The sequence below is a fragment of the Echinococcus granulosus genome (assembly GCF_000524195.1).
Source record: "Echinococcus granulosus chromosome Unknown EG_S00118, whole genome shotgun sequence".
Taxonomy (NCBI): Eukaryota; Metazoa; Platyhelminthes; class Cestoda; order Cyclophyllidea; family Taeniidae; genus Echinococcus; species Echinococcus granulosus.
Window position 1 is genome coordinate 55260 of NW_020170498.1, and position 15207 is coordinate 70466.

At 44.4% G+C, this 15207-nt stretch overlaps 3 protein-coding genes across 3 annotated transcripts in view; 2 read left to right on the forward strand and 1 right to left on the reverse strand. All coding sequences in view use genetic code 11, as the record gives it.

The window, feature by feature from the left end:
* Positions 1-1091, forward strand: part of EGR_08747 (Synaptosomal-associated protein 25-A) — a gene marked incomplete at both ends in the record, with an annotated part of 4009 nt that extends 2918 nt beyond the window's left edge. The window contains 3 exons of the mRNA XM_024497996.1: positions 580-724; positions 833-891; positions 1001-1091. Of these exons, the coding sequence (XP_024347573.1) occupies positions 580-724; positions 833-891; positions 1001-1091 (295 nt within the window). The remainder of the gene's footprint in view (positions 1-579; positions 725-832; positions 892-1000) is intronic.
* A 215-nt stretch (positions 1092-1306) lies between these two features.
* Positions 1307-8532, forward strand: EGR_08748 (Golgin subfamily A member 5; the record flags this gene model as incomplete). Its single annotated transcript, XM_024497997.1, has 8 exons — positions 1307-1497; positions 2079-2379; positions 4116-4286; positions 5553-5705; positions 6041-6289; positions 6360-6695; positions 7027-7176; positions 8308-8532. The coding sequence occupies 8 exons, from the start codon at positions 1307-1309 to the stop codon at positions 8530-8532; spliced, it is 1776 nt and encodes a 591-aa protein (XP_024347574.1).
* Positions 8533-9929: 1397 nt separating this feature from the next.
* Positions 9930-13205, reverse strand: EGR_08749 (hypothetical protein; the record flags this gene model as incomplete). Its single annotated transcript, XM_024497998.1, has 4 exons — positions 9930-10115; positions 11424-12008; positions 12521-12751; positions 13062-13205. The coding sequence occupies 4 exons, from the start codon at positions 13203-13205 to the stop codon at positions 9930-9932; spliced, it is 1146 nt and encodes a 381-aa protein (XP_024347575.1).
* Positions 13206-15207: the final 2002 nt, after the last annotated feature.

Here is a 15207-nt window from a genome sequence, read left to right on the forward strand (position 1 = left end):
ATTCCGCTTTTGTTTCCCAACCGTGTGCTCCATTTCGCATGCAATCATGTGATCGTCATCCAACGACGCAAAGCTGGTAATAATCGCTTGGGGAAGTGTCAGTGACTGTGGGATATGTGGAGGGCGAATTTCTTTCCCTCTTGGCCTACAGTTTGCTCTGAGGTCACAACTTAATCTACTCATTGTATCCAACCTTGAATAATTCTCCATCATCATCAAATTTTTCAAGCAAATTCAGTGTGATTCGTTCAGCCGTTGCGGCTTTACATTAGGAGGTAAGTAGTGGAGAGGACAGTAGAGAGTAACTTGTCCGTAGACTGGCGCGTTTTAGGTGATACATCTCGGCAAAAAGAAGTTCATGGAGAAAAAATTCCATATTGGAACAATCGGAAAGGAATTAGGCGGTTTTCCTTTGAAGGTTGAGAACCGTGGTGCGTGGTCCTCAATTCGAAGGAGGTGTTGTATGATTTTCTGAGGCCCAGCTAGTTCTCAGGTATTCTCTCTACCCCTCTTCCTACCGTAGTATTTGAATGTTAAAGAGGTTATGGCATCTAACTGGACCTTCTCTCTTCAATTCAGCATCCTAGATGACGATCGGGAGACAGAGATGGAGCAGAATTTGCATCACGTCTCCGGCATCGTCGGTGAACTGCGCACCATGGCTCTGGATATGAATCAGGAGATCGCAGTCCATAACCAAAAACTCGATGAAATTGCTTCCAAGGTTAGCAGCCTAAGCCCTCATACTTAAAAGGATTGCAGTAGATAATCCACTAAAGTGTGCACCTTGGCATGACATTTTATTTCCATGGATGCTGTTTTCCCTCTCCAGACCGACGACAACCAGTTGCGATTAAACGCAGCACAGAGCCAAGCCACTAGGATCGTTGGGTAAGCAACTTCCTTTGAGTAATTTTTTGACTTTTTCTATTGTGAAGTACAATTTTAGGGGGGAGAAAACATTTGGTTTTCAGATAATGTGTTTTTATTGTTTGCTTAGAAAACCCACCAAGACCTCCTCAAGTCCGGTCATTCCCCAACCCGGCCTCGGCATGGTTGCGAAACAGATGGCCAATCAGGCTATGAAATGAATTGCGTTGCCAGCACAAACAGGCGCACAGATTGTCTCGTTTTTGTTTTGTAACAAGCAATCCGTCCTTTCTCACTTGCATGGTTCTTGATTAACTTTGTGATAACCTTATACTTGTTCTTCGATAACAATAAATGTCTTTCTGCACCACGCCGTTCTTTGCGCCCGTTTGTGAGATGGGGGAGGTGCTTCACCCTTGCCACGTCTGCAGGCTCAATGACTTCGTGGATGACAGACTGGGCTGAGAAAGGCGGTAACCTTTTAAACTCCCTGGATAGTCATGTGGCCAACTTTCTCCAGACTGCCGATTCGGTGGTTGTGCATCCCCCGGTCATCCCTCCAAGGAAACTAACATCTCCAAGAATCGTTGAAATTACAAAAGCCGGTATCGCCTCACCGATAGCACCGTATGTCTTTCGTTTTAATCTTATTTCTGCTGATTATTTAACAACAGATGTGTTATGTCTAAATGACACCCGATTTGATGTGTAGTGACAGCTTGTCAAACGTGTATCATCCAATCCTGTCGTTGCTTGGTGTTCTTGATTTCCATCGGGCCCAACTTCTCGTAATCCTCCGATTTGTGTACTTTTTAGCCTCCGTGCAGCCATTCACGATAAAGAGCCGAATGATCTACTACCATTTTACCTTAGTTACTCCTTATTATTCCCGTTCTTGCTTGCTCTACTAGCAGTCGCTGCTCAGGACTCAGTTGTTCAGATTGTAAAATAGGTCGAGTTTCAATATCTGTCCCACCGATCCATTCATCCATGTCCTTTCGGTGTAGTGTCCGCTGCTACCGAAGCAGCGTCTCAGCTGTTTGATCCTGACAGCAGAGGAGAGACGAGTTTGAGGCCCAGTCTCTTAATTGACCAGCAAAATTCTCTGTTGTTAGCGCGGCAGCCAAGTTGTGAGAGCCTGAGGCGGATGCCGGAGTTGTCATCTCCACGCCTAATATTTCGTGACTCTTCTTCCCTACTTTCTGTAGCGAAGGCGCTTCATCCAAGCAGTGCGTTACTGACACTACAGATGTCCAGTTATTTGAGTTTCTCAACAATCCCGCTCCCATGGAACAAGCCATCTCGTCGCTAAACGCCTCACTTCCCGCGCCATCGTCACAGCAGCCGCTGCAACCGCAATCGCAGGTATCGGTGTCGAATACCTCCACAGACGCAGCAACAGAAAACCGCCTGTTGCATCAGGAGGTGGCCTCATTGAACCAGGAGATCGCGGAACTGGTGAAACGCAATAAACGTGCTGAAAGCGAGGCACAACTGCGAAACGAGGAGGTCTGTTCTACCTTTTTTACTACCGCTACAAATTAATAGTAATATCAAAGGGTAAATTGCCGAAGGTATTTTGGTGCCTCTTAGACTTTCCTTTTTTTCTTATAAATATTGCAGATTGTGAACCTGTTCGATGAAATGACACCGCTGTTTTTGATTGGTTGGATTATGGTTAACCAATCAAATCTAAGAGGGGATTTACCATGGGTGGACTGCATACTACTTTGTTTTATTTAAATTGGATTGACAAGTCACGGAATTTTATTAGTCATTTCAGCAGACTCTCCCTCAACGGGGCGAAATGAAACGCTTTCAAAACATGCTGGAAATTTCATGGGAGTTTTCACTTGGAATTTCCATTGTTACCAAAAAGCCCCCCGTAATGAGTCAAGTCGGATTATTTCGGCGACTTTCAAAGTGGCTTCCTTTCAGATATCCACATTCTAGGCGTTTCGAAAACGTTAAATTTCGCACGAATTTCAGATGTGTCGGGAAAGTAACTTGTGATTGGTTCGATTTGGGTTGAACACCAGTGAAGCCACGTTAGTTGGATTTGTGAATTCCTCCTCCATCTAAAAAATTCACCTATTTTGGCGTAAGATATATCATTGGGAGCGTGAATTGGATCATTTCCTTTCATAATGAAGAGTGCTTTACAACACTACGAAACAATGAGGCCTAGTGATGCATTTCAGAAAGGTAGGACAAGATTAGCTTTAAGGAAATGAAATTGCGTTTGACCTGAATTGACGAGTTTTTAATCTCTTCTTCGGTTGTTGAGTTCTCTTTCGGCGAAGAGATCCGATAGGCATTCCATGAAATTGTATAGTTGTGTTTACACGAAGGCGGAGGAAATCGCATTTTAGAAGGGTTCGAATATTTGTGTGCTTACTTGCTAAAGTTTAACCGATGCCTATAAAGCAACTTCAGCTTTGGGATGTCTCAACCATCTTATGATGGCCCACTCTATTACTTCGAGTGTGGTATATCTGCATTCTTCCACTGCTGTTATGTCCGTCTCGAGACATCTGCGTTTCGCCACGTGAAGCAACGCAGTCCAAGAAGCCCTGACCTCCTCGGTCAAGAGCATTCAACTCGTCTTTGTTGGCCTAAATTGGAAATTGCCAATCTTCCTATATGTCTGTGGACAACATTAGCACAGAAATGCATCCTGTGCAACGCAATGTCACAACAGGCTCTGCGGCAGCCTGACGTCTAGAATCGGGTGACACACACACGCACGCATTGAATGTCCGTCCACACGAATGACTGCTGTGCTGTGGACTGACAATAGAGTTATTCCATTCCGGAATCAAAACTAACGCATTGATGCAGGCGCGGTCGACTGTCTTTGAAACTCGAAACGAGCACCTTAACGCTGTGTGGCCGGGCGCCCCATCGCCGCACCGTACTGTGTTTGGAGCCTTTCATGGATATCTGCTTGTGGGTGGCTCGGGACATGAATTAAGTCGTACGCTTTTGTTCGCATGACACCGCGGTCATCACCACACCCTGTTCTATGCAAATGCAGTCACCGTCACCGACGGCTGTCAACCTGATTAGCAGTGCCTGGACGAACCTGCGTGCCACCTGTATGCTGGTTCGTAATGTTTAGTGGGGCCCATTCCTCAAGTACTAGTGCGCAGTGTGAAACCATCAAGTTTGGACCAGAACTTCCCCAAAACACTTTACTCCTGCTTATTTTTTGATTGTTAGAAAACCGCTGCATTTTCTTCCAGATAGACAGTCTTCAAAGACAAGTGCACTCATGGAAGACGCGCCTGGACGAGATGAAGATGGCCCTTCAGCGGTCGAATTCAACATCATCCAATGACATGGGAAAAATTAAGGACCTTGAGGCCAAAGTGGAGAAGCTCACAAAAACTCTGACAGTGACACGAAAAGCCCTGGTGAGCTTCAATTTGACCTTTCAATGCGGCTAACTACGAAGATGGATTTTTGTTTCATTTAAACCTTAACACCTATTAAAAGTATGTTTTTTATGTTGAGTTAAATTGGTCAATCATCTTGTCTTGAATCAGGAAAAGAAAGTAAACAGGATTGCTCTGCAAGATACGCTCGTCTTTTCGTTTCAAGGAATTTTTTTATGAAAATCGCTTAAATTTTCATTGGCATCTAGTGAAATACAAAGCATCCGGGAATACATGGTTTAGATTGTCTGTTCCTTTCACATAGATAAAGTAGTTGAGTAACCTTGTGGATTTCATTCGTGTCCTCAACCACCACCTCAATAACGCAGCTTCTGGCCGTGTGGAGGATAGAGAGACTGGCTAACTCACTCCTTGGTTTTCAGTAGCATCCTAAACTTACAGTTCATAGACGCAGAAATTGGGCACAAGACTTCATTTTATGCCGAGTTGCTATGCTTTTAACGCCTGGTTATTCTGACTCCTGTGGTATCTTCAACTTCAAAAAAGGGGCGGCCACTGCAACTCAGACCTTAAGATACGAAAAGCAGTGCTGGGAAAATCATCTAACTGCCAAAGCTTCCACTGCTTGTTCAGTATTGCGGCCCGTAACAGACTGTGCGTCAATCCGGTCTAGTGCCAGGGGTCACACACGCACACACTGAATGTCCATCCCCACGAATAATTGCTGTACTGTGGACTGACAGCGGAATCACTGCGACCCAGAATCAAAGCAGACGCGCCGACGTAGGTGCGGTTGACTGCCTTTGAAGCTTGCGCAACGTTCTCTCTGTTGAATCGAATGTCTTAGTTCTCTGTAGCTGAGCATTGCACCACCTTTGTTGGCTTCTGCGAATACGCGTGGATTTCTGGCTATGGGTGAACCAGGTTATCGACCTTCGTCCTCAAGACATTTTACTCATCACACACTGTTCCATGCAAATGCAGCCAATACCAGTGTTACCTGCCAACTTGATAAGCACCGTCTGAACCCACCTGACCGCGACTTGTCCACTTTTCACTTACTGTTGGGCGTAGTACCGTCACGTTAAGTTAAAAGTCCCAATTCGATGGCTTTTTTATTAACCCACCGCCTCAAAAACGCAGGTGAAGCATCGCGATCCAGCTTTTCAAGGCGTAGGTAGATTGGTCTATCGAATATCGGTATCAGTATACCTAAAAAAGAACCCAACAGGTTCGGTCGTAGCATTCTTGTCCCTGTAGAGGAGTATGGTTGCCTTCCTTTAGGAAGAAAGCGAAAACAAAGCCAGCGAAGCGCTTAAATTGGCTGATCTCTCGTCGGGTCGTGTGGAACAGCTTCAACAAGATGTCTCACGTCTGACGCGTTCGCTGGCCACGTACAAGGAGAAGGCAACTGCCATTCTCTCAGACAAGGAGAAGGTGAGTCTCTACCCTTCCTTCCTTTCTTCCCCATCTCAACATGCAGTTTCTCAGCGCTTGACGGACTTATCTTGATGCAGAGCTAGAGGCTGTTTTTTGACAAAAGCCTATAGTTACGTGACTCTTGACACATAATAACCATTGAATTCATCTGGACGTAGGCCCTCCATGTTAGGGATAAAGTGCGTTGGACATACGCAACCTCTGAGTACCAACTGAAATCGTTCGCCTAGTAGCGTAAAGAAGTAAAATAAAAGCACTGTTTTGTACTTTCTTCCCAAGGTCATCGACCTTAATGCACTAATCACACTGGGTTTTGCTCATTTCTACTCAAGGTCATCTCCGACCTCCAGGACCAACTGAATGCGAGTGGCAGTGATGCTGACGGGACGTCCTCACAGTATGTCGATGAAAATCTGCGGAGAGAGTATGAGCAGCTGCGCGAGGAGACGATCTCCTTGCGGCAAGAGGCTGAACAGCGACTCATGGCAGCCTCGGAAATGGAGGAACGGGCCTCTGAGGAACACGCCTCACTGCGGCGCACTATCAATCTGTTGAACCAGCAGCTTCAACTGGAAAAGCAAGTATGTGGCATCAACAACGCTTCAGCTGCTTTTGGAACTGCGGGCATACTGTAACACTTCGTCCATTTAGCTAGTGACGGACTCCGACGCACAGATAATCGAGCTGCAGCGTCGCCTGACCGCAGCCGAGGAGGCTGCGAAGCGCAAAGAGGCGACAACAGCCTCCCAATTGCAGTCTGCCGAGGCGGAGGTCGCGCGTCTCCGTCAGTGTCTCTCGTCTGAGGCCTCTCCCAACATGCTGCGCTCTTCCATTTCCGCACAATCACCATCAGAGCAGCCTCAACCGCGTGCTGACGTAGAGGTGCGCGTTTTTGAGCTGGAGGCACGGATCCGACAACTCAATGACAGTTTACTCACCAAACAGGACTCACTGGAGGCTACGCTGGTTCAAAATCACGCTCTCAAGGTTGGTTTTTAATTCCACTTTCTATTAATTTTTTACCTCTACCGTTTGCGGTACCGAGGTTTCTTGTTTACATCAGTTTGTGTATTCTTTAATATCCCAGTTCCTATTCACCATTTTGGCCTTTCTCTAGGCCACCATTTATCACTGCGTCTTGAGTCAGAAGTGTCCGTCGATTGTTCTGATCTCAAAGCCACGAAGCTGTGAAATTACTTCTTTGTTCTACTTAAATCCCTTTGATAGTAGCACCTGCTCCTCAATGAGAAATTGTTAGCACTCGAGTTTATTGCTCTCACTTTTGGAGCCGATATCAGCTGTTACAAATCTTGTGCAGATTCGACTGGAACGGTTGGAAGCCGAGTGTGATGCCCACCTCTTGGAAACTGGAAGTACGCGATCCCCGGCATTTCCCGGTGGGTATGCCCAACTTCCCCAGAACTCTCCCTCAAAGCCACCGCATGGCTTTGCTCGCCTCCACCTCATCGTGAGTTTTAAGGCATTCTGATCTGCCAGCTATGTTATCTAGCTGCTTATAGAAGGTATTTTTTAGCTTGAAACTTTTTTTTTACAACCGTTTTTTAAGCCGTCACTTGGATTCTTAATTGCAGCCACTTCTGCTGACCTACTTAAGTAGTATGGGCAAACTGCTTTCTCCTCCAGAGTACCTGCGTAACTTTACACGTATTTTGAATTCCTCTTACAACGATAAGTGAGACGACATCTGACCGATTTAAGCAGCAAGAGATTCTTTTTTCTACCTCTGAAACGTGCATGTATGACAACTGAGGTCAAATTAATATCCACCACTCAAATTAAACCGCCCAGGAGTCTCACACCTTTGACCCGTGTAATCAGCTTATAGTTGTCCCCTAAACAAAGTAATGTGGACCCTCCATCCTCCAACTGAATGAGCTTGAAATGGTGTGGAACCGCCTATTAGTCAAGTTAAGTTGCATAGCCAACCCAATTCATCTAAGTGTGTTTGGTTAAATGGGGCGCAAAAGCTCTCTCTCCCTTTATCAATCCCTCCACGTAATGTAGTGGTACAGAGGACCTCTCTCATGGTAGTTTCAGCTCTGTCATCTGGATTTAATCTTTTCCCACTTGTAAAGTTAATTCATATATACTTTGATGTTTTAAGTAGTATGTGGCCCGCTGTAGTAATGCCTTGTGCATTCGCGTTTTCGGGGCTCATTGGAATGTGCGTACAATAGTACATTTCCTTTTTTTTTATTTACTTGAGTTGTGCCCTATTTATGTGACTTTTATGGCACACGAAGTTTACCTAATTTACCATCCTAACAATGACAAAGAAGTGTCAATCAATAGCTTTACAGTCCCATTTTTACTTGATTTTACTTTACTGTGGTTTTAAAAGAATTTAGCAGGCAATGATCTAGTGTACTATACTGTACAGGAAGTACTTGAGGCAGAAAGAAGCGTAGCTTGGGTCAAGTTTGGGGTATTTTATTCCATAACTGTGCATTTATTGGCACCTTTATTGTCAATTTCTCCTGGTGCGCTGTGGACTCCGGAACTTAACCGCTTGTATATGAGGTAGCACCACTGCATAGATCAGCCCCCCTTATCTCTCCTCACTTCCTTCTTCGAACAGGATACCTCGCTTCCAGCCTGGCTACGAGGAGGCGTGAGCGCCGTGGACGATTGGATGATTCGTTTGGTGGCGATGCTTCGGCGGCGACCGCTGATTCGTTTGCTGTTGATCCTCTACCTCGGTGTCTTCCACGTCTGGCTCCTCTGTACCCTTATCTTTTTCGCTCCGCCCCTCTCATCTCCGCATGCACCACCTCCGCCTCCACTACCACCACGTCTTCCCTGATCTATCCATTCCTTCCGCCTTGTCCTTGTCTTTTATTCCTAATGATTCGTTGTCTCGTTTTTACACCATTTCTGCTTTTTACTGCCTAATGGCCATAGTATTGCTGGTAGGCCTTAAGTGGAACGGATGGTTGACGAAGGCCTCGGGAACTAATAAAAGGACACATCAAGGTAGGTCACTTAGATCCAAAGTAGATAGTGCCTCCGAAATAGATGGATGCCTCTGGAATAAATTGATGGACCAGAATTAGTGGATGCGGCGGGACAGGCAAATAAGTGAATCCAGGTTTGTTGCATTTAGAGTGAATAAATGGTTTTTTTTTCGATGGAGGTATAGATGGCCTCGTCACAAATTTGTGACGCTGGATATAGACCCATGAAGCGATACCAAGTTCTCAATTCACTATTCCAGGTGTTTCGCACAGATACACTGCTGCGTTATCCCTACCTACATTGCGCATTTTAAATGCGTTTCCTTTTTTTTAAAAATGGATAATGGGTTTAGCAGTGATCCGATGGCTCCTGGAACTGGAAACCTGATGAAGTTTTGCCAACTTAGCTTCACCACACGAGTCACTTCAATTAGCGGGAATACACCAGAGGTTCTTTTACTATCACATGTTCAAAAAGTTGCTGTAGTGAGAACAGACGGACCGGATGCGCGACGCAGAAACCCCTCCCTCACCAACGTTGGTACATCCGCAGTGTACACCCAGAACCGCTCCCATTTGGACGGCTGTTGGGCGTCCCAACTGATTCCGCATTAGATGACTTCCCGCGCGATTTGTGAAAGCTAAGATCAACTACTGGATCTGGAGCATTCAACTTAACTCAGCACTACCACCATCTCAATCAGAATCGCATACTACTGGTAGTGGATTTAAGTAGACCAAAAATGTTGTTCATAGAAGCTGCACTCCGCTTCGCTCCGCATTCTGTTGATTTTGAGGGAGGTCAATGAACCGAATCCCCCCTCAAACACAAATTTTTTGGAGGTAGACTGGACTGCATGGAGAAGGCTGCTCTAGCACCTGAGAGTTGAAATGGTGATTGATAGGTTCGGTCCACTGTCTCACTGAGACTTCCATGCGGTCCGAGGAGGGTGTGCCTGTCCCACCTGGACGAAAATGGCCCCGTCTCATAATCACACAATTTGCCAACCTTAATTCCCTTCTTCCAAACCTCAATTAATTTTGGGTAATTAAAAGTTGGGAGAAGCGTAATGAAATAATTCAGCTAGTTGGCGAATAACTCGGCCCAACAAAAACACAAAACTGTAAAATGACTTTTGAGTTGAGCTATTTTTTCCACACCTATAATTGCGTCAATCATTCGGCATAGGTATCCTTGAGCACCTCCAAACTTGAGCAAGTAAATTTTAACAGGTGCAGATTTATTTTATGAAGAAGTGCATCTAGCAGGGAGGCAAAGAATAATGTTTGAGTTGAAGAATTCGATAGCGCCATCGGAAGTGAAGCCCTTGTGGAAGTAGCAAACAACCTCAAGACGTGGAAGCTCGTCGAACCGACTAGTAGCCGCAGGAGCGACTTGAGTAGGAATCAAGCCAGCGATTGCCAGTGAGTTCTACTCGGAGCCAATGCACCGAAAATCGATAAGAGTGCATCAAGGTTTGGGGGGGAAGAAGAGTGACCCTTACTAGGCAGTCGTGATCGATATTTTTTATCGATTGTTAATAAATTCGGCCTTGGTGTCGTATTTCAAATGTTCAGTTTGACCTGAGAATGACCTCCTCATAAAACTTTCTTTTTACGATGTTAAGTAGACTGAAATATGCGCATTTTACTAAATAATTGAGTAGGGGGATCTTGGTGATTCCCAGGGTCACACCCGTTTTGACAAGGTCAAAATTGATGATGTAATGCATCAACAAGTAGACCAGGAGTACAACACAGCTTTTCAGCTCATTAAAATTCAACCTTGACGGCACTTTTCTTTTTGTTCGCATGAGCTGCAAAAGCAAAATTGATGAGAAAAGTAGGGATCGGTAAATCTCTTTTTTTCCTATCAATTTCTCCACATCAAACAGGGGAAGATGAGACCTGAAATAATTCAATCGTTTGTCTGACTCTCGGTTTTGGTAAAGGCGCCTTAACCCCTCCTGCATGTCGACAATACATGATCCGCCTTCGTCATTCCGAGAAGTCTCGGTGCGTTACAGGCGTAGCCGCAACTCGAAATCACATTAAATCAAGCAGAACTCACTTATGTGCCTCAAGACTGGCGTTAAAAATAGCAACTGAGTGAGCGCTCTTTCACTTCACTAGGGTTACTTCTTTAGTAGATGAATGCCCACTCAGAATTAGGCATCTCCACATCTTGTCTCCGGGGTAACTCAAGTTTCCAACTTTAATAGAAGGGGAAAAGACTCTCCACCCCGAAATCAGTATAACGCGTTATGAGGAAACTATGCCACCCCTCCGGCATAGTTCCCGCCATCACACCACCTCTGCACCGACCGACTAACCCACCGCTCCACCAGTCTACATCCAGACGCCCTGCGGAGAGGTGTCACCTTTTAGGATTGAGACAGGTACTCCAATCTCGTGCTTCTGGTCCACTTAATCTACTTCACGAGTGCCTAGCACTAACGCCTCTTTAGTGGAGTGAACACAACACTCCACCCTCATAGAGCTGATTGCCACCAACAAGCTTCAAGAACTTGATGACTTGAACTTGGATTCCATACCTTAACCCAGATAAGTCAAGAGGTTCAAAAGGCTCTCCTTTCCGATAAAGTAGTAGATTTGTCCCAAACATTGGCAATAAAGATTACAAGATATCTATTATGACCATTAAAAGCTAAAGAAAGGCACATAACAAATAAGGTTTAATGGTATCTCACATCGTCCAATTGCCTCTTCAGGTACCTACTGTCCTCAAATTCAAATCCTCCTCATGTTTCTTTCCACATTTGGCATTCCTTCCACCTGGACAGCAGATATCGTTGCAATATGTTGCATTTTCAGACAGCTCCAATGTAGGCTCATTGATCTCCCCCGTATTTTCTCTCGGTAGTTTAGCAAGAGGTGTAAATGTCCCTGTCGGGTTTTTACAGAGCTCATCAATGTGCACCTTGGTACAACCGCTATTTGGTTGGCAGGAAAGATCAAGGCAATACTTCATAGATGGCGGTTCCGGTTCATACGGTTTGATTTGATCAAGTCTAAATTGTTTTCGGCATATTGGACAACTTAGGAGGTTATTAACAGGTTGGATGCTATTGAAACACTTGCGACAGTTGAAATGCTCACAACAGGGAGGTACGTAAGGATCTACAGTAAAATCCAAGCAGATGGGACACTCAAATTCAAACATCCCCCTTACACCGCCAGGCGAGAAATTTAAAGCACACTGCACTCTACTGTCAAGATCGAGCTGGTGTGGCGGTGTAATTGACACTTGTTGACGAGGAGCCAATGCCACGAGAGCGCCGCGCGTAAGGAGGCATTTGATTGGCTAGTTGGAGGTATCAGTGATAACATGCTTCTTTTTTAGCACTAAAAAGTGCCTCCAGTGCCTAATTCGCGCTCCTTGTGGTAATGAGATTTTCCATGCCTTAAACTTTAAATACGACCTGATGTCTTTATTTAAATGAAGCCCTAATCTACTTAATAATTCGATTCTTCTGATGGAAGGATAGTATTGAACGGATATAGAAGGTGACACTGTCACTGCAGCCAAGCGTGTAGTTATTCAAACTTTGCCCAAATGCCATCAAATATATAGTAGTAGCTAGAACACTCATTGGGTTTAGACTCCAGACTCCACCGCAGACGAGGAGTAACTGTCGATACTTGGTATGGGTCACCAAAAATGCTAATAAATATATAGGTATATAAAAGCAGTCCTCTAGAGACAACTCAAATTAATAAATATTCACAATACACCATTGTGCTTCACACAAAATCTTTACAAGGAAGATGTCTGCAGCAGCAAGACAATCAGTCCTCAATTGTCCTTGCAACCACCTGTCTGCCTCGTTTTAGGCCCATGCTCTTCTGGTGGCTCAGGTAACAAGCTTCGTGGCCACAGAAGAACCAATTTTCACATGGGGAAGTAAGGTACCGCTCTCTGCCTCTTTTGGTACCCATTCCAAACCAATTATCCCTAACCTCCCTCGTGGAATCATCCATTGGTCGAGAGGAATCCTCTTGGTTAGTGGGGCAGGGAACTTGAAAAAGACGCTCAGAGATAAAAATCTGCGGCAAAAAGGCAATTTTTACCACAATCGTTAATATAAGCTCTTGAGTTAGAAATTGTCCTTTTTATATCTTGCTCAACCTAGTCTATAGCATTTGCTACTTATGTTATTTAAGTAAAATACAATTATTTACGGTAGTATTAAAATGAGGGATTTATTAAACTATTTGTGACATCCACGAGTCGTATTTGAATAAGGTTTGCAGTATTTTGAACTAAAGGTAGCACGCAAGCGATAAATCGTTATAAAGTCTCAGTGTTATTACCAGGATTATGAAGGTTCTTGATTCCTCGAGATACTCAACTCACCTTTTTGCACACAGGACATGGCTGTCCGCGTACAATGGGAGGGCAGTGCTCATTGCAGACAATATCTCCACAGGGAAGAATTTGTGGCGTTCCACAAATTTTGTGGCATTGAGCACATTGTTCTTCACATTCAATCTCCTCCATTCGTGGGTAATCTGTTGACTGGTGAACACCCACCAACGCCCTTATAAAACGCAGCTCGATAGGCGACGCCCCATCACGCTACTCCGCAATTGGTGTGTTTCGCATCACTTGCAGGAGTAACCTTCAAACTCTTGACTCATGGAGAGTCAAAAAAGACTCGAATTTCAAAAGTAGGTTTGAAGACTCCGCCAAAGCCAATTTGGAGGTTATTTAAGCAGTAAAACCGTGCACTTTGGCTGTATACACAAACAATGTCAATTTTATGCTTTTTAAGAGCCTATATTATACCAACGGCTCGCAGCATTGGTACCCGCACCATTTAAAGTGCTCCCTACCCCAACTAGCACATAAATTTTGTATTCTGCAGATTCTACTCTCCCTTGTTCGTACGCAATGCCATCAACCGACTCTCTTCGTTTCGAAGGAGGTGGAAATTTTGTAACACCTTCAATGTGGTTGCTTACCTCTGCCTTCCGTCCACGCGTGAGTATGTGAAAGCGGCCCTGTGGGCCTGCATTATTTGGCGGCTTTTTTTCTAAAAACACCTCAAATAAGTGTGGTAGATATTTTGACCAAAGTCCGTGCTTGGTGGAGTTCACACTTGAACTTTTGAATTTACCTAAGGTAGTAAAAAAATGCAGTTGGCGATGCCCTCCTTCTAATTCTCAAAACTGATTTACACCGGCTCTCTTAAATTTGGTGCATGACTTTACTGCGCGAGCACTGTGGTGCAATAGGCTTGGAGATTTTCTCTCTTCCACTGAAACCTTTGTGCTCTTAGAGCAAGCAGACGGGTGCCACGGCCAGGCGTATTCAGGACACGTTTCGGCCCTTAAAACCTATGGAGTCCGATCCGGCAGAAGGTTTGGGTCTGCTGATCGCCACTGACTTAGAAGACACATTTAAAAAACACGCACTACAATAAAGGAACTAATTTAGGTCTGGTTTGTTAATTTAGATTTGTTGGTGCCCAAAAATATCAACAACCCTATGAAAACTACTTTGTTTTAATCCTTTAAGAAGTTTTCTTGTTTCTAAAGGGTTCTGAATCTCACGCCTTGTTTATCTTAGGTTGGCAACCTCACAGATTTTGGTGCACACGCAGCTTCACAGCAGGTTATAAGAAGAGGAAACATTCACCACTGCCTATGGCAGTGACTTAAAATATGAGAGAATTTCAAGTAGGATTAAAACAACAGAGTGGGAAAAATGGGACCGCCCTTTTTTCTTCTACCCTGAAACTTGACTTCTCACTATGTAGGGAAGAGTTCTGAAGCAGCCTTGAAAGATGTGTGATTCCAAAAGGTGCAACGTTGGCGAAAGCGATGCACCAACGTCATCATTTGGAGGTGTAACGAAAGGAGATTACCTTGACGTCGAGATATTAGCGTCTGATGCAAATGTGACAGTGATCTGCGTCGCCCCTCGTGCCAAAATTAGATTAAACGAGTTGTCATTTTTAGCATAAAGGAACAAGATTTGTCAGCAGAAGATTGAAATTTTCAAAAACTACCTATTAGTACTTTAAATTTAGCAGATTTCTTTAAAATCACTGTTATAAAGAATAGGCTGACAAAGTATTTAAGTAGTATATGAGCCAAGATATCACCTGCTCTTTTTGTTGTTATGTACAACTTTTCTGACATTATTTGCCAAATAACTAGGATCTAAGTTAAGCGAGCAAATTTGCTATCAATGATTTCTTCACATTGTTCTCTTTGTTACCGTCGTCACATATGCGTGACGCCTAGCTTTTTGTATGCTTACGTCTTACAATTTAGTAAATCCCACTAAATTAAATGGAAATGAAAAATACCTGGACTGTGGTGATTGGTGCACCTTTACAGGGACCACCCCAGCATCCATGGTCAAATAAATCCTCTTAACAACCAGCTTTTTTCAAATTTTGGCTATTTCGGAGTGACACGCCCCGTTTTGCCCCATCACGCATAATGGTGGTGAAGGAAAACGCCCTAGCTATTAATTGCCATCATTTTTCTTG